Raw genomic sequence first — 24,880 nt, forward strand, 5'->3', positions numbered from 1 at the left:
CAATATGTCTCAGAGTCAAGACGACCCCAGGTCTTCTTGGTTTTAAAGTTAACTTTCTATCCTCTATACAATACTGCTCTGTTATAGGTAAGAGGGGTGGCTAGGTGGCAGTGGATAAAGCACCGGCCCTGGAGTCAGGAGTACCTGGGTTCAAATCCGGGCTCAGACACTTAATAATTACCTAGCTGTGTGGCCTTGGGCAAGCCACTTAGCCCCGTTTGCCTTGCAAAAAAAAAAAAAAAAAAAAAACCTAAAAACAATTATAAAGCTGTTATAGGTAAGAAGAGGGAGAGGAATTAAAAATATTTCACTTGATTAAATTGGGAGGTATATTTGATGAATCCTCATGCTAGAGTTGGTTTCACTAGGCAAAAAGTGGACTCTTATAATTTAAGAAAAAAAAACCTTCCACCCTGCAGGCACAGTCAATAAATATTCCTCCCTGTACAACTTCTCAGTATCTCCTAAGAAGCTGCACTAATAGTCCTGCTTCAAGCATTTAGAAAAATCTTTGTTCTGTTTTTTCCTAAGGAGTAAGTACAATGTTCATGTTTTAAATAGTAATTAAAACATGTGCAAAGGTCAACCTTTTTGTTCAGGTAATGACTTCAGCAGGATTTGAAAAATTCCTGTGAGATTCAAGAGAACTGACTTACAGTGTCCTCTATGTCACAAACTAGTTATATGATCTTTGGGGATCATATTGGGGATTATATATATATAATATCTATTTATGATATAGATATTACATATGTATTACCAGAGAACTTATGTCATCTGAAAAAATGGAGGAACAAACTAGATGATTTAAAAGTTCCTTCAAGTTTAAATATCTAAGTTAATGAGACTTCACTGTAGGTTATCCTAAAGGCTTTTAGAAACCTTAATGCAGTAAAGTTTCTTTATGATTTTTAGATGTGGGACAATAAGATTTTTTTAATCTAGTGATTTCAGGTCTTTGCTCTCTCTCAAAATCTAAACGCTGAATGTACTTCACTTTCATTTTTCTGATGGATGTGCCCCTTGTACTTGTGAAAGTTTGGAATAGGAAGAAATAAAGCAATTGGTGGGATATTACAATCCCCAAAACTCTCTGAAGCACTTAGTCTAAGTAGTTATGGACTCTGATTCTAATATTCCAATAAGAACAAACTTTATGGTAGGAATTTTTCTTAGCATTTATTTTGTGTATACAGTATATAGTTTTAAATAAATATACGTTACCTCCTCCAACTCCCCCAGTTTCCCCAGTACTAGGAGAGTATGGTTCTTGAGATCAGAAGCAGTTAGGTTTTCATTTGTCTTCCTAGGTCCTACCTAGCCTGACACATAGTAGATGATTAGGAAATGGTAGTTGTTTGATTTAATCTTTTTTTTTTTCTGTCAAAGGATTCTCAATTGTAAGTCAGAGGTAGTATATTCAAACACTTGCCCTGCTGCTTAATCTTTTTTGTGAGTTTTTTCCACTTGGACATCTCATCTATTAAAAGAGAGACAGAGACAAAGACGAGAGAGAGAGAGAGAGAGAGAGAGAGAGAGAGAGAGAGAGAGAGAGTTGGAATAGGTGATCCTCCTTGCTCTGATTCTATCTCAGACCTAGCCTGAGAACAAAGTACAGCCCATTCAACCAGACAGATCTCCCTTTGAAGGGAACCCTGCTCCCTCTAGTGCCCACAGTCAGAAGATGGCTGCTGACATTGCAACTCCCCAGAAACTACAGCTTTTCAAAAACAATGAAGATAAAGAGGGTTGGGGAAAAAAAAGAAAGAGGGAGGGCTTTTTCCCCATTGGCCAATCATATTACTGACTTCAAAATCGTCACTTACCCTCCAACTGGTTTAGGAAGTTTTAAAGCTGGTTCCCTGAATAACTGAAGAAGACACCCTACCTTTTGCCTCTTCTGCAGGATGATATTTTGATTTTAAACCAGACTGATCAGAAAGTGCTTTGCCAAGAGTTTTCATCCCATTTCTTTTTTTTTTCCTCTCATTACCAATATGTGTCTGCCGTTGGAGATTTTTGATTTTAAGCTAACTTGTAGCCTTTGAATTTTAGAGATCAGAAATAATACACAATCAGAATACAGAACACCGAATACTGTATACCAAGAAGGTAAGTGCTTGGGCAAGTTTTCTTAAAGATGGGTTAAAAAAAAACCTGCATTATTTCATTAGGTTCCTTAGGTGTTTTCTCTTACTGTGTATGTAAATAGTAGCTTTAAGAGGCAAGTCTCTGTGTTTGTCAATTCTATCAAGGTTCTGGACAGAACAAACAATCGGAGGGAATAAAAATGAAAGAAAGGGAAGCTAAAATAGTAATATAATATTCTGCTGAAAAAGGAGTGGCTGCTTGAAAATGGGGAGCAGTGAGATACAATAGAAAGGGAGCACTGTGGGAAAAAATTTTGTCTCTGACTTGTGAACTTGGACAACTTTGTGAACCTGGATCTCAGGGTGTTTATTTGGAAAGTGTTGGGAGGTGGTAGGAAGAGTTGAATGAAATGGTCTCTGAGGTCCCTTTCCTCTCTCGCTGAATGAAAAGAGGCAGTTAGATTGGCAGGCAAGCAGGCAGATGGACAGACAGACACAGTGGCTAAACCTTAGAGCCCAGGTGTCTTGTATTCAGCTTACCTCTCACACAAATTCTGTTCCCATGCAAATCTCTTAACTTTTGTATGTTCTAGGCAGTTCTTGAAGATTGTAAACTAGAGTCTGGCATCCTGTTTTGATAGTTTCCTTGCCCAGTTTTCTCAAAGAAACCGCAGGTCCACAAAGACAATTTCAAGAGACTTGTGATGGAAAATGCCATCCACATCCAGAGAAAGAATTATGAAGTCTGAATGCCAGACCAAAACCTACTAAATGTGGGGGGGGGTTCTTTTTTTTGTTCTGATTCTTCTTTCACAATGTGACTATTATGGAAATATATTTAGCATGATTGTACATGTGTAACTTACATCAGATTTAAACTCAATTCAGATTTGGAACTCAACTTTTTTTTATTGTTTTTTGAATTTTACAATTTTCTTCCTAATCTTGCTTCCCTCCCCCCACCCCCCACAGAAGGCATTGACTATACATTGACCAAAATTGAATGTGTTGAGAGAGAAATCATATCCTTAAAGGAAAAATAAAATATGAGATAGCAAAGTTATATAATAAGATAACTTTTTTTAATTAAAGGTAATAGTTTTTAGTCTTTGTTTAAACTCCACAATTCTTTCTTTGGATATAGATGGTATTCTCCATCGAAGATACCCTAAAACTGTCCCTGATTGTTGCACTGATGGAATGAGCAAATCCATTAAGACTGATCATAAACCCCATGTTGCTATTAGGGTATACAATGTTCTTCTGGTGGAACTCAAAATCTTACAAAAATGAATGTTGGAAACTTCTTTACATATAATTGGAAAAAAATAAAATACTATTAACAGAAAAAAAAATTTTAAAAGGTAAGAAAAAAATTATAGATCTAATCCCCTGTCCCTTTCCCTGTCCCTTTATGTATGTGTATGTGTGTCTGTCTCTATCCATCCTGACTGTTACTGACTGCAACCTTGAATCACTCTCGGGACCTCAGTTTTGGTTTTGTTTGGTTTTTTTTCATTTGCAATGTGAGGAAGTCAGACTCACTGATTTCCAACCCAGAATCCCATAAGTCTAACCTTTAACCTGTTGACTCTATTTAGAGATATGCTATGTATAATATATCTTCTGACTTCTTTGCTGTTTAATTAATTCAAGACAAAATGAGGCAGTTCTCCACCCCTAAGAAAACTAGTAAAATGACTGGATTATGTTCACACCTTTCTACCCTTCTGAATCCCAGTGCAAGCAAGGACTAGAAAAGCAGGAAAGGATACAATGAATTAGGCATGTACTCAATCATATACTTGACTAAATCTATACTTCCTTTAATATTTGTATTTGAGATCAATCTCTTAGACAAGATAATGACCTGAAACTGCCTGATGGCTTACTAATTCTTTTTATGTTTTGTTTTTGCAAGGCAAACGGGGTTAAGTGGCTTGCCCAAGGCCACACAGCTAGGTAATCATTAAGTGTCTGAGACCAGATTTGAACCCAGGTACTCCTGACTCCAGGGCTAGTGCTTTATCCACTACGCCACCTAGCCGCCCTGGCTTACTAATTTTTAAAAATTTATTTTGTTGAAGATATTTGCCCCTGCCTAAGGCCAGTATCTGCTAGAGGAGCTACCAGGATTTTTGAGGGCATATCCCAGCCCCTTAGAACAGAATACAATTTATGTGGGACTGTCCCTGACACTCCCTGTTGTGAACTTGGGCAAGTAACTTAAACTACCTGGGTCTCAGGGTCTTGTTTTGGAAAGTAGTTGGGAGGTGATAGGAAGAGCTGAATTAGATGTTCTCTGAGGTCCCTTTCTCCTCTAGGTGAAAGAAAAGAGGCAGTTAGATTGGTAGGCAACAAAAAAAGAATTCTAGAATTCTAGATAGGATAGAGCCTCTAACTCAGAGAAGTAGGTTATCAAATCTAATTTAGACTAGAAGAAGGGCAGTGAAACCTTCAAGCCCACTTCTACCAGGTTTGCTTGAGAGTTGTCTTGGCCATGCTAAGAGAGTCTGAGGATTCAGAAGAAGGCTAAACTCACCCCAATGGGCCTCACTGAAGTTTGGAACTATTACTACCAGAACTAGAAGGGACTTCATAAATTTTTTCTGTACCTACTGCTCAGAAATTCTGATTCCTCAAGAGGACAAGATAGAAAGCAAAGTATCTTAGCAGGGACAAGACTACCAAGGGGCTTAAAATCATGATGAAATTTGACAAAATTACAGTCTGGTATATATATATATATACATATATAAATATATATATATATATGTGTGTGTGTGGATATATATATATATATTCACTTATAAGGTTGAAACAGGAAAAGCTAATTTAGAAAAAAATTGCAAATTTCCAGGGTCAAAGAAAGAAACTATGATCATCATATATTGGGGGAGTTAAAGGTGAGATACCGACTAGATTGAAAGTCAGGACAATGGGAGAGCTACCTTTCATAGTGGATAGAGCACCAGCCTGGAGTCAGCCTTAGCACCAGCCACTTAATAATTACCTAGTTGTGTGACCTTGGGCAAGTCACTTAACCTCATTGCCTTGCCAAAAAAAAAAAGTCAGGACATCCATCTGGGTCCTGGGCTTGGGTCTGCTACAACTAACAATTTACATTAATAGTTCATTTTCATAGAACTGCTTTTAGGTTAACAAGCTCTTTATATACTCATCAATCTTTGGAACAGGTGGAAAGGTACTCTCTGTGACAACCTTACATCACAATTAAATGGATGAAATGAGGTGGAACAGACAAATGTCTGCATAGACAGTTCTGTGAGGTAGGAGCTATATGTTATTCTCATTTCCAGATGAAGAAACTAAGACTTCAACAGTTTGATTAAAACATTCCCAGGGTTACGGAGGTAATGAGTCATGCAAAAAGTACAACATGGTGTATTTAAAACTTCATGAAGCTCATTTGTTTGATGTCAAAGTCTCTTTTCTGGCCCTGAGGCCTTACAAAAATTTAATTCACTTTCCTCTGATGCAGGAGACCATGGTTAAGCGAGTCGCAATAATTGGAGCTGGTGTGAGTGGCCTGACTTCCATCAAAGGTTGTTTGGAAGAGGGCCTGGAGCCTATCTGCTTTGAGAGAAGTGATGACATTGGAGGATTGTGGAAATTTACTGTGAGTGTAGTCACCTTCCTTATTGCATAAAAGAGAAGCACTTATATCCAAGCCCTCAAACATCCTCAAAAGATTTTTCCTAAGATTGAAAAGGATATAGGTTTGCTTGAAAAAAACTGACTTTTATCTTCCCTTTATTTGTTAATAAGTTTTATCAATGTTTTCTTAAAATAATGCCATCATTACTACCCCTGCCTACTGATCCCAATCTGAAATTGAACCTTATTTTGTAACAAAGAAAAACAGTTAAGTAAAAAGAATCAAGTCAGTGAATTTGTCTGATAAAGTATACAACCTTTTACCCTTGCAATACTTTACCTCAATATACGGTTGAAGGCAGGATGCTTCTTTTATTTATTCTCCTTTTAGAATCTGGGCTATTATAATTATTCAGAGTTCTATTAATACAATTTTAATTTACATTGTTAGAATCACTGGGTCTATTGTTACTCTGTTTCTATGAAATTGACTATATATCACTTCATAAAACTGACTTTCTAAATTCCTCATTTTAAAAAATATTACTATACAATAATATACTATTACATTCATATACTATAATATTTTCAACCATTCCCCACACAGAAGCACTGCTATGAATATTTTGGAATACATGGGACCTTTTTTCCTATCTTTGACCTTATTAGAATATAGGCCCAGTGTTGGTATCATTGGATGAAAAGGTTTGAACACCTTTGGTTTTCCCCTTTTCTACAGGAAACTACTGGACATGGGATGACCAAAGTCTACAAATCCGTAGTGACCAATATTACCAAGGAGATGTCATGTTATAGTGACTTCCCCTTCCCTGAAGATTTTCCCAACTACATGAAGCACACCATGTTAATGGAATATCTTCGTTCCTATGCTAAACACTTTGACCTTCTCAAATACATTCATTTAAAGGTAAGAGACCTTAGAAAATTAAAATCACTTGATAGACAGTTGGGAAGATAATGAAAACACTGTGAATATGTATATATGAATATGTATGTGAATATGTATATAATAATAATAATAATAAATAGATAACATTTATACAGCATCTATTTTGTAATAGTATGCAGAACTAAGAAAGGCAGTATGACATAATGACCTCAGAGTCAGAAAGACTTAGATTCAAGTACCACTCTGGACAAATCGCTTTACTGTTGACCAAAGGTGGCAAATATGAGGAGGCCACAAATTGGCAGCAACATGCCTTCATACCTTCAGTAACCAAATTAAAATGGAATTGGAAAATGTTTAACAAAATAAATTAAACTTACAATAAAAGATAGATAATGTAAGCATCATTTCTAGGTCAATATGTGACCTGCAGGGATTCATTTCAATTAGAATTTGATTATTCCAGGCAGTTCTTTGTAATTACTAGATGCAGAGGAAGTGTTAATTTGCATTGATAGAAGGGATTTCTTCACCTGAAAGTTCCCAAAACCAGTAAAATCACTGACCCACTGCCACACTTCCTAACTTGATGAGTGAATAAGTAGCAAAAAAAAAAAAGTTAAGAATGTTTCCCAAAATTTCAGTTATAATTCATGGTTTAATTTTTCAAAATCAACATTTCTGACTCTTCCTCTAAATCTTTTAATAATTTTCTTTCACACAAGTGTAATAGTTTGGTCAAAACTGGGGTATGTCCCAATATTTCTTCTATTTCTTGGTTTATTTGTTCTTTTTCTCTCTTTGGGTGGTTGATTTTCAGATCTTTACAGTAGAGATGATGTATCTTCAGATGAAGGAAATAGATGTTTAAGCTGAGGAATTGCAATAGTTCTTTCCTAGTGTTGTTCCTAGTCTGTTCCTTGTGAGTTCTATTCAAACTCTCACTTGGAATAAGTACTAGTATATGAATAAATTAACCAGAAACTATCATCTAGCAAATTGATCAAATTGTAAACATCACCAAAACCATCCAATGTTCCATCTATGCTAATGGGAAGAAAAGAAGCTATGTTTCATTTATTTTTCTCCTGCTTAATTTTTTTCCATTTTTATTAATGTCTTTTGGCATGATTTTTTTTAACATCACAGTCATTCCCCCAATGTATTCTACCCAAAATAAACTTCTTTCTTTCAGTCACTTATTCAACTAGAATTCATTTGAAACCAAAAAAAAAAAAAACAACAGTTAAGCAAATCTAAACAATCTAGTCTGATAATATATCCAGTATAGTGTTCAAGGGTTGAAGTCAATTGGTTGAAGATATCAATATAAAACTACAAGTCTTGCCTAAAGAAGTTTTCTCCTGAACACAGTGAAATGTGAGATGTCATCTCCATTCTTGCTGCTCTCCCAAGTCCACCTTGGCTAGATGGAAACTTCAATAATATTCTGGCTACTATTACTAAATAATTACAGATCTCATTTTTGGAGACTTTTTTAAAAAATTTTCCCCATTTGCATGTTAAAACATTTTTTTAAAAGCTGGAAAGGACCTTAAAAGTTACCTACTTTTTAACAAATATTTTTCCACAATTATATATTAAAGCAATCTTTTAACATTTTTAGTTTTGAATGTTTGTATTTCCTTGAATTGATTCCATTGTGTAGTGAATCTAGCCCTGAATTCTCTGGAGAGAGGTCTCTGTGCTTCCTTTTAGACCACTGTGACCAGTGTTATAAAGCACCAAGACTTTGCCACCACTGGCCAGTGGGATGTGGTGACAGAGACAGATGGGAAAAAAAGCACAGCTGTATTTGATGCAGTAATGATCTGCACGGGACATTATCTGAATCCTCGTTTGCCTTTGGAGTCCTTTCCTGGTAAGTCAGCTAGTCAATAAAGTTTAGCATCTATCAAATTCCTCTCCTCATATGCCAATGTGCCATCCTAGACACCTAGGTTGCAAAGACAAATATAAAACAATCCCTACTCTCAAGGGATCTTATATATTACTAAAAGACATTCAATTCAATAAAAATACATAAAGCACCACCTGACAGAGCATTGCACTAGACACTAAGAATATAAAGACAAAAAAAAAAAAGCATTGTCAAGCTTACATTCTACTAAGGGAATATATAGTATATACTTGAACAAGTAAATATAAAATCACTTCAAGAGACCAAAAGTACCAATAATTGAGAAGATCAGAGAAGATATCAAATATTAAATAGCTCCTGAGATATATTTTGAATGATGCTGGAGGTTTTAAGTAGTGAAAGTGAAGAGAGAGCATATCCTTGACATGAGGTACCATTTGAAGTGGGAAATAGAATGTAATATAAGGAAACTGGAATGGAGAGTATATAAATAGGTCTAAAATGGAATAAACTTGATTGATGTGAATCATAGTGTGGTCGATTTTAATTACTAGGCTAAAAAGTTTGTATCTTATCCTAGAGACTTTCGGGACCCACTGAAGACTTTTTTAATTAGAGTCAACGAGTTAAATCTGTGTTTCTATTTAATAATTTGGCAACCACATGGAAGATAATTTGAAGAAGGATGAGACTGGAGGAGGACAATAATAATAATAATAATAATAATAATAAATAAAGCCTGAATTAGAGCAAAGCCTGTGTGGATACAGACAAGGGGTTGAATATGAGAGATGTTGTAAAGGTGGAATCAACAAAGTTTAACAACTGACTGGATATGGGGAGGGAGGAAAAGTGAGTAGTAGTGAAGAATGATTCCAATGTTACACACCTGTGTGAATTGAAAAATAATGGTTATTTCTATATAAAATAGGTAATTTAAGAGAAGGATTAAGATTTATTTGTTTTTCTTGATGGGTTGTGTGGGAAAATTAATTTTTCACATATTAAGCTATACTTTGAATGTATTAATATATCCATCATTGACGTATTAAATATCATATAGTCCCTGAGACTCCCAGGTTCTTAGAAATTTTAGGTTTCTTCTGAAATAATTTCAACAGAAAGGATCCAAACAGATAAGTATACAAATTAAGTAATTGTGCGAGAAGAATACTTTAAACTAATCCAATAGAACATATGCAATTTTAAGAAATTCTACACTTGAATAAAAAACAAATTCTTGGTGAGAGTATCATAAAATCTCAAAATCTCAGAGTTGAAAGAAACCTCAGAACTAATTTAATTTAATCCATAATCAAATCAGAATCCTCTATATAAAATTCCCACCAAAAAAAAAGGCATCTGAACCTTGCTTGAAGGTCTTCAGTTTGTGGGAAGAAGGAACCTACTACATACTGAGCAGCCCATTTCAATTATTGATATTATAAGATAATTAACAATAGCATTTCTTTAAAAAAGAGGACCCTTGAGGACATATGAACTAAAATTATTTTTATTTTTAACTGATTTTCAGGAATATGTCTATTGCATAAAGCCAATTACACTAGGGCTGTATATAAAAGACTTCTTTAAACAAACATACCAGAAATTCTGAATTCAAATAAGCATTGACCCTTCAAAGTACATACCTGGGGAGACTGTACATTTATTCCAGTAATATATCATAGTCCAAAATTTATTTCCATTTCAAAAATTTTTAAAGCATCTACTATGTACCAGGAATGATGTTCAATATAAAGAAATAAATGAAAAAAAAAATGAAACCAGCTTTTGCCCTCTAAAATACTGTTATTCAAAAGGACAGAAAACCATGTTCACCAGAGGTTTATACAGAACATGAATTACCTCATGCCTTATTCAAACCTATGTGTAAATATTTAAAAATATATAAAATAATTTGAGGTAGGGAATGCTAACAACCAGGAAATGACTCAAGTGGTATTTGAGCTGATTCCAAGAGACAGTTGAGTAGGCAGAGTATTCAAAGCATAGATTGAGAGAACTTTTTTGGAGTCACTAAAATAACCTTCAGAGTTCGACTCATATACCCTAGTATTTCTGTGAAAGTGGCTTTTTTTAGTTTCCTCTTTCTGGCTGCTAGAATATGATGAGGGTTGTCAGACTGCAGAAACTGTTCTTTTTCCATTAATCATTTAGTGATCCACAAGCTTGTCCCTGCATCTTGATTTGTCTCCTATGAACCATATGATCCCTATCCTGAGTATCCCTTATCCCTGCCTTAGATAAACCCCAGCTTCTGATTTTCTCATAGGAATCAACAAGTTCCAAGGACAGATCCTACACAGTCAGGAATACAGGAATCCAGAAAGTTTTCAGGGTAAACGGGTCATTGTGATTGGTCTTGGGAATACTGGCGGTGATATTGCAGTGGAACTCAGTCGGGTGGCAGAAAAAGTAGGTACAACCCTGGCAGTATCTCTTATTGCTACAAGGGTTCTTTTTCATAGTTTTACATTTATCTGGTTATCGTGGCTGTTGTTGTCATTGTTTCTATTCAGTCATACCTGACTCTTTGTGACCCCATTTGGGATTTTCTTGGCAAAGATAACAGAGAGATTTGCCATTTCCTTCTCCAACTCATTTTACAGCTGAGAAAATTGAGGCAAAAGAGGTTAAATAAAGTGCCCGGGGTAACACAGCTAATAGGTATCTAAAGCTATATTTGAACTCTGATCTTCCTGACTCCCAGCCTGGCACTCTATCCACAGTACCACCTTGCTGCCCTAATTGGTAATTATTGGATTGCTTGAATAAATGGTGAACATAAAAGCTTTGGATAGTTCTTGTGGCATTCCCAGCCCTTTCCAAGCATCGAGCAAGAGGTAATACCATCAATGTCAGACTTAGAAGACTTCATTGATACCAGGTACTTGGTGATTTCCAGACTCAGGTGGACCCTCCCCTTCCCAATGCTATCCAAGAAAAATACTAAAAGCAATTACCTTCAGGCTACTAATACCTCTGCGATCATCTAGGCAATGACACACAGATGAATATCTAAATCCAGGCTTAACCAAGACAGATCTTTTTATCTTTTGGGTCAGACCCAACTTAGTCATCCATTCGTGTTACCCAAGTAAAAGAAATAATAATTCCACATGACAGCACAGAATTATATGATTAAAAATCCTTTCCATGGTATATAAATTATAGGTGGCAATAGAATATGCTATAGTTGCTACTATTGGTCTGTCACAACTGATTCATTGTGACTCCATGAACTTGTCCATGGCATTTTCTTGACAAAGATAGGAATGGTTTGCCATTTCTTTCTCCGTGTGTTCCCATATTACAGTTGAGGAACTGAAGCAAACAGGAGTTAAGTGCTCACCCAGAGTCACACAATTGTCTGAAACTGGATTTGAATTCAGGTTTTCCTCCTACCTAGATGCTCCAATAGAATGTATACATGTATGTATGCATGTATGTGTGTATATGCACATATCTAATATAGGAATCCATATATATATATACATATTTATTCTTTTTTAATTATATGCTAATGTATGTGCATCAAGGGTTATATTCAGCAACAAGCCTTGATTTGACCATATTTATATATCTTTCAACCCCTCTTGAACTGCTGCAAATATTTACAAAACCACAGGCTGGGGTTAAGAAAGCAGACTATTAGCATAGAATGAAATCAAAGATAAAGAGCTATAAATAGAATAAAATCATGACCTTTGCTTCATTAATGTGGCCTTTTGATCATGAGCCAACAGTCAACCACCATCCATAAGAAAACTGCTGAACTAGCTAGAAACCAAACCCTAGTGAATTGCTCTAAAGGTAGCTAGCTATAGGCGCTAGGATGTTATCAAAGTGTAGAAATTTCTAACAACCAAAGACATTAAAAATGTAATTCATAGATCTTAAATCTTCTGGTCAAAACCTCTTTACAATTTATATCATTTGCCTTGAAATATCTGGGATACCTATTACACTGAAGCAGAGTGCAATCCCTATACTTAGAAGACAGTTTTTTGAATTACTTGGTTGAAAATAATTCAGTTTCGGGATGGCTAGGTGAAGCAGTGGATAAAGCACCAGCCCTGGAGTCAGGAGTACCTGGGTTCAAATCCAGCCTCAGACACTTAATAATTATCTAGCTGTGTGGCCTTGGGCAGGCCACTTAACCCCATTTGCCTTACAAAATCCTAATAATAACAATAATAATAATAATAATAATAAATCAGTTTGGGGGCAGCTAGGTAGCACAGTGGATAGAATACCTGCCCTGTAGTCAGGAGGACCTAAGTTCAAATCTGACCTCAGACACTTAACATTTTCCTAGCTGTGTGACCTTGGGCAAGTCACTTCACCCCATTGCCTTGCAAAAGAAGAGAAAACAAAGAAAAAGAAAGTAATTCAGTTTCTGGCAGCCAATCTGAGTCAGGCAGTTTCTGTCTCAGTAGATAGTAATCCCTCTACATTTAGATAAAGTGATCCTCAGAAGACAAACTGCTAGGTCCATATTCAGAGCCTTTCTCAGAATCTGTGTCCTGCTGGCATAAACTTCCAGAATTCAGGGTAATCTTGATGACAACATGAGGCATTGGAGTAAGAATTTAGTGGAGGAAGACTTGGGTTCAAATTCCACCTCTGACATTTACTATCTTTGTGACTATGATTAAATCTAATGCTTTCTACTAAAGAGTCTTCCTGCTAGGGCAGCTAGGTGGCATGGTGGATAGACCACCAGCCCTACCAGCATCAGATGAGTTCAAATTCAACCTCGGACACTTAATGATTGCCAAGCTGGGTGACCTTGGGCAAGTCACTTAACCCCATTAACTTAAATAAATTTTAAAAAAAAACTAAAAAAAGAGAGAGTCTTCCTCCAAAAATTATCTTCTTTCTACTACATAGAGGTAAAATGAGGGAGAAGCATATATGGGTAAATATGTTGTCCTACCTGATTGTAAGCTTCTTGAGGACAGGAACTGTATCATTTTTCTCTTTTTATTCCAAGACTTTAACACAGTGCTTGATACATAGTAGGTGCTTAAGAAATGCTTTTTAATTTCTGTTTTATTGAAGTCACAATCTCTCTGGGACTCCTTTTTTATAGGTAAAATGAGAGGGATGGTGAAGGTGACCTCCAAGGGCTCTTCCACCTTAAAATCTATGATTCCATGATGATGCCAAATCCTATGAAAAGTCTAATTTCTACAGCTATGTTACAGGGTTGTTATGAAATTCAAATGAGAAAATACATAAATTTGAGATCTCTAAATAGATGACTATTATTATTGTTACTGTTATTAACAATATCATGTCATTTTTCTCAATTTAATTCAATGGAATTAAGAGAGAAATAGTCCTGGGATATATCACTATTATATTATTCTTTTACATTTTATTTTTGTTTTTTCTTATTATCATTTAATATTATATTCCTAGAAGTATTATATCACAACACTATATCAGATGAGAGGAAATTAAATTGTCAAAAAGTAAAATAAAGTCTGAATTTTATGAAATAATAACTAAATGGGTTCTAACGAAGAGATATAAGGAGATGCTTTCTCCTTCTTTACAGAGGTGAGAGACAATGCATGTGAAACACTGGCATATAAAGTCAAATTATTTTGTCGGTTATTTTCTCTGACCTTTCTCTCCCTCTTTTAAATTTTTTTTGTTACACATCATTGATCAGAGTTGGGAGGAGAGAGTATGTTGGAAAATGTATATGACATAAAAATAATAGGTACCAATAAAAAAATGTTAAGCAATATAATCTCAGGTCTCTTTTACAGGGTGCCTAAACTGATCCATTTTTATAGATGTGTCTTAAGTAGATCAAGATTATTTAAAAATTAGTGATTGAAGTTCCAATTCCATTGAAATTGATTATGTAGTCCTTCACTAGATTCCCACAATAGAAACAGAACTCAGGGCTAATCCCACAGGGGAGATTTATGGAAGAATGTGGACAAAAGTAATAGAAAAAAAGAAAAGGCATAGCCTTTTTTATATTTTGTAGCACCAGGGGTGGGAGACTTCACATCAACAAGAACCATCCAAGTCATGATGGGCATGAATCTGAATGCCCATTTCACTGCAGAAGTCCTTCAACCATGTTCTCTTTCAACTCAAGATAAGTATCTGCTTCAGCACCATTAAGAAAACTGGAAAGCACTGAAGGAAACATATCACATCAGTGGGGGGAAGTACAAAATCATTAAATGATACATTTATCCATCCTGCCTTACCTTTTAGGTGTTTCTCAGTACTAGGAGTGGTGCCTGGGTCGATAGCCGTCTTTCTGATGATGGCTACCCTACCCATATGATTCAAACAACAAGATTTCTTCATCTGGTTGCACATTCCTTACCGTCAGCCATCGTGAACTGGATGGGGAAGAAGCGCATGAGTAAATGGTTTAACCATAAGAATTATGGATTGAGTATTCCAAAGGGGTACTTTATTTCTTATTTAATAAAAATCTAGTTTATAAAAAGAAATCATCTAATTCCTTAATATTTTGTGTGAGAAACTCAAAATTTTGCTCACATTCAATGTTTTCATTAAATATATATATGTATGTATATATATATACATATATATATATATTAAATTCACTTTGAAAATTGTACTCAAGGTTTAAGAAACACCTGGTCTAGTTGAATTTTATTTTAGAAGAGGTAAAAGTACTAACTTGGAAAATTGAAAGTTAATGAAAGAAGAGAGAGAAATTTTCCTATATAACACAAGAAAAAATCAAGTTATTGAAATTTATTTGGAGATGTCCTAAAGGGATTGATGCAAAATGTGCAGCATATATAGACAAGAATAGTGAATGAAGGTATTCATATTCATTTGGATCTCTGCTGTCATATACAAGGTTTCCCAAAAGTTTGGGTATACCAGGTTGTACCAAGACTTTTGGGATACCTTGTATTTAGAGAAGGAAACGACTTTAAAGGTCATATAGACCAACACCATCATTTTAGATGGAGGCATCTGTGACCTAAATAGATGGAGCAACTTGCAAGGCCAAGACTCAAGTCAAAGTTTTCTCTAAATTCAGTGGTCTTTCTACCACATATATCATCTTGCCTTCAGTTTCACTGAAAAACTGGAGGTATAAAGTTATAATAAAATAATATGTAAGGATATTTTAATCTACTCATAATTTTAGTTAAATCACACATGACAAGCCTATTCTTGCAATAAAGATGAAATTTCTAAAATATCACTTTTATCACATATTTTTGAAAAACCATTTTTTGGTAGAAACACATCTCTGCATTTCATAGGGAAGTGAGGGAAGAAGCACGGCTCAAAATACAAATGTTTATTTTGATTGTAAACTAAGGATGTATAAAATATGCAATAATTGAGTTGACAGTGGACTAACTTCATATTAATGTTTAGCTAACAGCAATAATTATTGGGAGTCTGAAAAAACATAGTATCAAGGATTGACTTATATTTTAAGCTCATTCAACAAATATATATCAAGTATCTATGTGCCTGACATTTTCTTGTCTGTAAACTGATATTCTTTAGCCACAACATACTATATCCTTTGAATGTTTTAGCTCTCTGAACCTAAGATAAGTTATGTGATTGAGCTAGTTTTCAAAATGATAAATCATCTATTTCATCTTTAAGGTCTAAAAAAAGAAGCTTCCATTGCCTTTCTCAATCATTCATACCAAAAGAAGAGGTTAACTGCTGTTAATTAACAAATCAGCAATTTAAAATTATTTCTATTTGTAGCAGAAAAACAAAATATTCTCAAGACAATGGCCCAAGTTTTACCTATATGGAGCTATAAAATGTTTTGGCTAAATTATAACTGGTCAATTCATTCCAAATAATGTGTAACTATTATTTACTAAATTAACCACCTTGTTAGTTGAATGTGTCTGGACATCTATCTGTGTTCACATATAGTAAGGTACTTGCTTTTTCTCTACAATATAGGCAGCAACAAAAGAGAATTGCGAATGATGAATTGCCCAGCTATATCCTATGTGGTGCTGTCACTATGAAAATCAGCGTGAAGGAGTTTAGAGAAACATGTGCCATCTTTGAAGATGGGACTGTGGAGAACATCGATGTTGTGTTCTTTGCTACAGGATACACGTATTCTCTTCCTTTCCTTGAAGAACCTATGGAAAAATTCTGTAAAAATAAGATGTTTATATATAAATATATCTTCCCCTCAAACCTAGAGAAGGCAACTCTGGCTCTCATTGGTCATGTTGGTTTGCAAGGTTCCATCATAGTAGGCACAGAACTCCAGGCCCGCTGGGCCACAAGAGTATTCAAAGGTGAGTAAATCCTCTTAATTACCAAAATTCCTAATAAATTGTCAAATTCAATTAGTGCTCCCCTTATAGCAAACAGTCTTTTGTAATCAAAGGGGGGGAAAAGCTAATGGCAAGAGAAAATTTTCCAAAAAAAAAAAATGGTGTAAACACAATGTGGATAGGTATTTTTTTCAGCCTAAGGGAATAAATTATTCTTTCCATCTTGAAGACATTTTTCCATCCATTTATCAAATAAATTGAGGCAGTTTTCAGTTGTGTATCACTCTTTCTGTTCTCATTCTAAGGGTTTTCTTGACAGATACTGGAGTGGTTTTACATTTGCTTACTCTAGATTAGGAAACTGAGGTAATCAGGGTTAAATGACTTCTGCCAGTTCACACTGCTAATAAGTGAGATCAAATTTGAACTCAGGAAGACAAGTCTTCCTGACTTCAGGCTCAGTGCTCTAACCATTGCACCACCTAGCTGCTCACAGAATAAACAGGCAAAAATAAAACAGATCGGTGCTCTGGTAGGCTGGTTATATTATTCTTGACTATTCAATAATAATAATAATAACAATAATATATATAATATAATATAATCATAATATTAATAATAATAGCCATCTGTTATCTCATTTGAATCACCCAACAATCACGGAAGTTAGATTACCACCATTTTACAGATGAGGAAACTAAAGCTGAGAGAGCTTGAGTCACATGTTCAGGGTCACACAGCTAATAAGTGTATGAATTGGGACTTAAACTCAGGTCTTCCCAAATATTAAGTCCACTAATCTTTTGTACTGCACCGTTGTAGCACCGGACTCTTGTACTGCCTAAAAGTAAAGCAGCGATTCTAGGAGGCAAGAGCTTGATCTGACTTTTTTAACAACATGGAAATATTCAGTAATTCAAACTTCCAATATTGCATCTCAGTGTAGTGCTTGGCACGTTATGTAAATGCTAGTTATTTCTTATTTTTCATGAAACTTTGCTTAATACATTATTATGATATTTTATTAGAGAAAATTTAAAATAGTATTTATTTCAGAAATACCCTGGGGGTTCTTAGCTAGATATTAGGATTTTAATTCTGCTTTCAATTATGCCATTTACTAACTATATGGCCTTGGAAAATCATTTCTCTGAGACTCTTTTTATTTAAATACAAAAGGATGAAGTTGGACTAGATTTATAAGATCAATGATTTTTTTAAAAAAAAAAAGGGGGGGACATTTGAGGCCATCTAGTCCAATTCTCTCTTTTCTCAAGAGGAATTTGAAGCACAGGGTTCCTTTGCCCAAGTGTCAGAGACAGGATACACACCCCTATCTTTCTGGTTCCACTTCCCTTTGCCATCGTATCCACTAGGTGATCTCTCTACAGTTCTGTCCAGCTGTCATTCCATATAGTGTCTATGGACATTTAAAACTTCTGTATTTAAAAGAGCATTTATTGCTTCCCAGATTTGTCACCCTGAAAAAATGACATGTAAAAAATTAGTCCCTATCAGCTAGACCTATACATGCTTCACTTACTCATACTTGCCTAAAATCACATGCTCCGTGTATTTTTATATTTTGTTTTCACTTGCCCTTAATCTTAAATTCCTTTTAAAAATAGGATATTTTAGTGGATAGAGCACCAGCCCTGGAGTCAGAAGTATCTGAGTTCAAATTTAGCCTCAGACACTTAATAATGACCTAGTTGTGAGACCTTGCAAGTCACCCAACCCATTTGTCTGCCAAAAAAAATGGGATAGTTGACTCACAGCAATGAAATCTCGGCTGAAATAATACAATAAAGTGAGTGAAAGTCCAGAGCTTTTGAAGAAAGCTAGAGCTTTCTCCAATGATACTCAGCAGCCTTAGAGTCGAGTCAGAGAAGTGAAACCATAAAGGCTATTTGGGGGAATAGGTCAGGAATGTTTCAAGGAGATAGGGTAAGCAATTCTAGCAGGGGCCGGGGGGAGGGGGTAACTGGTAAATCATTACAGCAGTGAACAACTGAGTTAAAGTCCAGGTATGGAACAAATGAAACTGAGTGGCAGAGATAAAGTTGAAGGAGAGAGGAATCAAGGGTTGGGAGGTCACAATGAGAACATAAAATGGATTCTGAGCAGAAAAGGCAGCATAGGAGTTTGTGGTTTGAGAATAAAACTTCAGAGTAAAAGCTAATTGTCATTGATTCCAGGATAATTTTCTAGAACTAAGCTACTCAAGCAAAGTTAAAGGGAGAAATACAAGTCTAGGATTATTTTTCCATGGTAAGATCACTTTTTGGAGATTTTTTTTTCTTATTTATATTTGTATGGAAAGACTCTTTGTAGATTCTGCAGTGAAGGGAAAAATGTAATTTGTGCCCTATAGCAATGATTCCAGTAATTGTACATTAGGGAACCTGTTGCAGGGGCTTATGCCTCCATCCATTCAAGGTGCAATTTAATTCTTTTTCTGAAATCTGTTACCATTGCTATTTTGTCCTATTGAAGGCTTATTTTTTCATGCTTCTTAGTTTCCTTCTCTGTCCTTGCTGCACACACCTTATACCAGTTATAGATATAGATATATATAGATATATATATACAGTGCAAACTCAAATAGAAATGAAGATCCCTAAACTTTATATTAGTATCCATATAGGTCACATGTTGACTAAGAAAATCAAATATTGGGGCATCTAGATGGTGTAGTGGATAAAGCACCTGCCCTGGAGTCAGGAGTACCTGGGTTCAAATCTAGTCTCAGACACTTAATAATTACCTAGCTGTGTGGCCTTGGGCAAGCCACTTAACCCCATTTGCCTTGCAAAACCCTAAAAAAATCAAATATTAACTATCTTTTAGGCAAGGATGAGTAAGTGAAGCATGTACAGGTCTAACTGATAGGGACTAATTTTTCACATGTCATTTTTCAGGGTGACAAATTTGGGAAGTAGTAATAATATCTATTGTATTTTTATTTATTTTGTTAAATATTTCCCAATTACATTTTAACATAGTTCAGCCTCATTTCTATATGTTATATAATAGTTGTGGTCTCATTTTTAATACCCCTGCTTTATATAAGTATAGAATTAAGTTTTGAGGGGTTTTCAGGCAAAATATTTATTATAATGTGCTATCAACCCTATGAAGTTCTTTTGAGAAATGAGGTGCTCTCCAAAAATAAGGACTCCATTTAACTTGATAATGGATAGCAAAAAAAAACAATACTTTTTTTGAACTTCAAGAATTCACATTTTTTACTGATGGAACTGAGGTTTATTTTATAATAGAAAATATATTTGGAATTTCCTCCTTCAGGACCTCATTATTAGTTCAGCAAAGCAGAAAGAATATGGATTTGGCATCACTGAGACCAGGGTTTGAACCCCAGTTCTGATACTTATGAGTTGTGTGACTTTGAGCAAGTCATTTCACTTCTCCAAGGTTGTTTTCTCATATATAAAACAGGAATAATGCCTTCTTTTCCTTTAGATCATTGAATCTAGAGCTGGAAGGGGTCTGAAGACACCAAGCCTAGAGAAAGGAAGTAATTACCTGTCTCTTGCCAATCCAGGCTTTAAAACTCAGCTTGACTGCCACCTCCTCTAGAAAACCTTCCCTGAACTTCCCTGTTTGGAAATAATCCCCTCCTCCACTTTACTTTTCAGTGCATTTCATTTTCATCTCTCTTATTTTGTATTATTACACTTATTGACACATAAGTCATACTATGAGCTCTGGGAGGGAAATGTTATCTCACTCCATCAATTAACAACCATTACTGGGGGCTTCCTTGTGACAGGCATTGCACTAGGCACAGCAATGGAAGGGAAGTCCATATTGTGTCAAAGGAGACAATGCATACATTTGCAACCAGGTACCAAAATAGATCCAAAGTATCAGGTAAGTGGTGCCACAGTGAGGGGCCTGGAGCCGTGAAGACTGGTCTTCCTGAGTTAGAATCTGGCCTTAGACGATTATTGGCTGTGTGACTGAACGAGTCACTTTACCTTGTTGGCTTCAGTTTCCTCATCTGTAATGTGAGCTAGAGACGGAAATGGCAAACCATTTCAGGATCTTTGCCAGGAAAATCCCAAATAGGGTCACAAAGTATTATGTGTGACTGAAAGTTGACTGAAAAAACAATTGGGAGAGGATTCACAAAAGATACTTAAGCTAAGTTTTAAAGGAATCTAGAGATTCTAGGAAGCTGAGGTGATGAGAGAAATGAAATGTATTTCTTCCATCACCTAACTCAGTACTAATTTTACTAGTAGATGATTAATAAATGCTATTGATTTTCAACAAATTAAAGAAAAAGTCAAATGTTCATTGTATTTTAGATGATATCAAATCCTTTTTTTCCCCCCACTAAGGACTGTGTAAGATCCCTCCATCAAGCAAAATGATGACTGAGGCTACTAAGAAGGAAGAACTCATAAAAAGGTATAATAATAATAATAATAATAATTATGTTTTATAGTTAAGATTTATAAATTAATTTCCTCCCAATGGCCCCTTAAAACACAAGTGGCATAACCAGGACTAATTCTGTTTTACAGAAAAGTGAGACTTAAAATGAACAATGATATCACTTGCCCATGATTGTACAGGAAGTATCAAAGCCAGAATGTGGATTTCCAATATTCTCCATGGTAGTCAACACTTGAAAGAAGAGGCTTACCATAGATTGCAAATGAAAAAAATCAAAGTGTCAATTAGATATCACATTACTGATAAAAATCTAATGAAGAGACCCAGAGAAGATCTTTTCCATATCCTGGGGATTGTCCCATAGAAGCAATGTTGTTTTTTAATCTGATCCCAAAGAATTATATGCAGGAAATTCTAAGCACTCATCTTTCAACTCCCTTCATTTCTTCCCACTTTATGTGTACCACAAACTGAAAAAACTAAAGACTGAAAAGGACTTTTCAAGAAAGATGAGTAAATAAGGGATGACAATTAGATAACACCCATCTTCCTGTGTGTGTGTGTGTGTGTGTGTATAATATATATACATATATATGTATCTGTACATATATATGTACCTATATATCACATACTGTATATATACATGCCTATAACTATACATATATATATATGTAGGTATAGTTATAGGTATGTAGATATAGATAAGAATAACTTCAAGTAAAAGTTGAATAGTGATTTATAGGGCATGCAGTAGAAGAAATCTTGTTCAAGTTCTCATTAGACTTTGAAGTTTCTTTCTTTCTTTTTTTTTTAGGTTTTTACAAGGCAAATGGGGTTAAAGTGGTTTGCCCAAGGCCACACAGCTAGGTAATTATTAAGTGTCTGAGGTCGGATTTGAACTCAGGTACTCCTTTCTCCAGGGTCAGTGCTCTATCCATTGCAACACCTAGCCGCCCCAGACTTTGAAGTTTCAATGAGTTCCTGAACAAGAATTTCTTCTGTGGTATGCCCTACAATCACTATTCAATTTTTACTTGAAATTATGCAGTGAAAGAGAACCTACTACCTCCCAAAACAGCTATCCTATGATGGGAGGACTCTAATCCTTAGGAAGGTTTTTCCTGATCTCAAGTTTAAATTTGTTTTTTGAATCTTCCACCCATTTCTCTTGGTTCTTAATTCTGGGGTCAGACAGAATAAGCCTAATTCCTCTTTCCTATGAATGTCTGTCCTTCATGCTCCCCCAATCTTTTATTTTCTAAACGGACCATCTAACCTCAATTCCTTTTATCATTCTGCACCTGATGGGTATTAAGACTTTTAATCTATAGTTGACTTTATCTGAATACTTTGTAGCCTACCTTTTAAAATGTAGTACCCTAAACTGATCACATTGCTTCTGATGTGGTGTGACCAGAGCAGCACAGTGGCTGGATTACCTCATTAGTATGCCTTTCTTTTTTTTTTTTTTTTTTTTTGTTTTTTAGGTTTTTTACAAGGCAAATAGGGTTAAGTGGCTTGGCCAAGGCCACACAGCTAGGTGATTATTAAGTGTCTGAGACCGAATTTGAACCCAGATACTTCTGGATTTGAACCCAGGTACTCCTGACTCCAGGGCTAGTGCTTTATCCACTGCACCACCTAGCAGCCCCATAGTATGCCTTTCTTAAAGCAACCTAAAATTTCATTTTTTTTTTTTTGCTTTCCTAACACAATTGATTTATGTAATTTTTTTACTTGGACCAGATTTTTTATTTCATTGGTACTGGAAAATCCAAGTGAAAACACATCCTCTACTAATGTCAACCAATACCTTACTTTACACCTTATAATTTTAGAGATTTGCTTAAGGTAATGGTTTTCAAATTTTTGGTCTCAAGATCCCTTCACACCTTAAAAATTACTGAGCTTTTGTTTAAGTGGATTATTTCTCTATTTAATTTATTAGATATTTCTTTGGGGAAAATAGTTTTGACCTCACGGAACCCCTGAAAGAATCTGAAGTACTCCAAGTTACTCAGACTATATTCTGAGTCAGGTAGTGAACGAATTTCTTCCATTTTACAGAAAAGGAAATTGAGACTCAGACATTTAGTCACACAACTATTAGTAGAGTCAACATTTAAACTCAGGTCCAGTGATCTTTCCACTATACTTAGAAACCTATAAATAGGAAGCTCTGACTATGATCTTAGAGTTAGACTTTTTAGGATCAAACCATTGAATGTATATTGAAATATACTTGTACATAGATTTTATGAGTATTCTTCACATAAATCATGGCAAGAACTTGTAAATCTATTCAGTATTAAGTAATGTTGAAAAGTGATATTACATTAAATGATGAAAATATGAATAATCATTCAGATATCAAGTTTAATTACAGGAGTGTTATATACTAGGGACTTTGCTAAGAGATGAGGATTCAAAGACTAAAAAGGAAACAGTTTCTACCTTTAAGGACATTAAATTCTATCTGGAAAGATATGTATAGACAAAAATTGTATAGAAAATAAATAATAAATACAGCATCATGGGAAGAAGGGAAAGTAGGTAGGAAAAATCCTACCTAGAGAGAGTAATATTTGAGCTTTGAAGGAAACAAATGAAGGTGGTCATCAGGATGGTGTGCATTCCAGGCAGAAGGGACAGTTTACTGCAAAGAAAGTCATAGAAGATGGAGTATTATGTAGAAAAGAAAGCAAGAAGGATAGGCTAGAGAGTATGTGAGAGGAATAATGTATAATAAAACAGTTAAAATAGATTGGGATCTATTTTAAAAATACAAAACAAAAAGCACTTAATTCTACAAATAATAGGGAACTATTGAAATTTATAGAGTGGACAAGAGGCATGATCAGATTTTTGCTTTATTTGGTTGCTATTGAGAGGGAAGAGAATTCAGGTAGGGAGGCCAAATAATAATCTCCTGCAATAGCTTAGACAAGAAGTGATGAGGGTCTGAATTAGGGGTGGACATATGAGATACTGTAGAAATGGAAACAACAAGGCTTAACAACTGATTAGACTAGAGGTAATGGAGAGTAAAAAGTTAAGGATGATTGACATTGCACCTAAATATGTCTTTTTGCAATTCCTATATGGTATTCCTAGTTGACCTTTTTGAGACCAAACAAGGCCAATCTGATCCTTCTTCCATGAAAAAGCTCTTCAATTACTCAAAGACTGTGATCATGGGTCTACTAAGAATTTCTATAGAGCTTATTTTAAAAACTACATGATTTCCCATTATTTCATTGGTTTTCTTCTCCTTTTGATTCTCCTATACTCTTACACAGGCATAGTAGCTAGAGGTTTGACTTTGGTTCAACTCTGCCTGTGACACAATTAGCTTTTGAGACTCTCAGCAAGTCTTTCAATATCTACTAGCATAAAAGAAGTTCTAGGAATGTAACTAAAACAAGTCGTAATATGTGCTGGTGATAGAGGAAGTCCTTTTACACGTTCATGTGGATTTTAAAGTACACTAGTTGATTTGGCAAAGATAGATGCTTAATTTTCACCTAATATGTACCAGATATGTGGTAAGGACTAGGGACACAAATGTCCAAAAAATGAGAAAAAGAAAAAATTCTATTCCTTTATGGAGCTTCCATTCTGTTTCTCTGTGTTGACCAAAACTGAA

The 24,880-nt window shown here is 35.2% G+C and overlaps 1 protein-coding gene across 3 annotated transcripts in view; it reads left to right on the top strand.

The window, feature by feature from the left end:
• The first annotated feature begins 1,548 nt into the window (after positions 1-1,548).
• Positions 1,549-24,880, top strand: part of LOC141512786 (dimethylaniline monooxygenase [N-oxide-forming] 4-like) — a 28,367-nt gene continuing 5,035 nt past the window's right edge. The window contains exons 1-8 of one of the 3 annotated variants that reach the window (XM_074222001.1): positions 1,549-2,112; positions 5,593-5,730; positions 6,448-6,636; positions 8,338-8,500; positions 10,794-10,936; positions 14,768-14,967; positions 16,481-16,830; positions 21,177-21,246. In XM_074222001.1, the coding sequence (XP_074078102.1) occupies positions 5,599-5,730; positions 6,448-6,636; positions 8,338-8,500; positions 10,794-10,936; positions 14,768-14,967; positions 16,481-16,830; positions 21,177-21,246 (1,247 nt within the window). In that variant the 5' untranslated portion in view covers positions 1,549-2,112; positions 5,593-5,598. Of the gene's footprint in view, positions 2,113-5,586; positions 5,731-6,447; positions 6,637-8,337; positions 8,501-10,793; positions 10,937-14,767; positions 14,968-16,480; positions 16,831-21,176; positions 21,247-22,048; positions 22,102-24,880 lie in introns of those variants that run through there. The other 2 variants (XM_074222002.1, XM_074222000.1) reach the window with 2 other exon arrangements.

The sequence above is a fragment of the Macrotis lagotis genome, chromosome 2 (genome assembly GCF_037893015.1).
Source record: "Macrotis lagotis isolate mMagLag1 chromosome 2, bilby.v1.9.chrom.fasta, whole genome shotgun sequence".
NCBI classification, from domain to species: domain Eukaryota; kingdom Metazoa; phylum Chordata; class Mammalia; order Peramelemorphia; family Peramelidae; genus Macrotis; species Macrotis lagotis.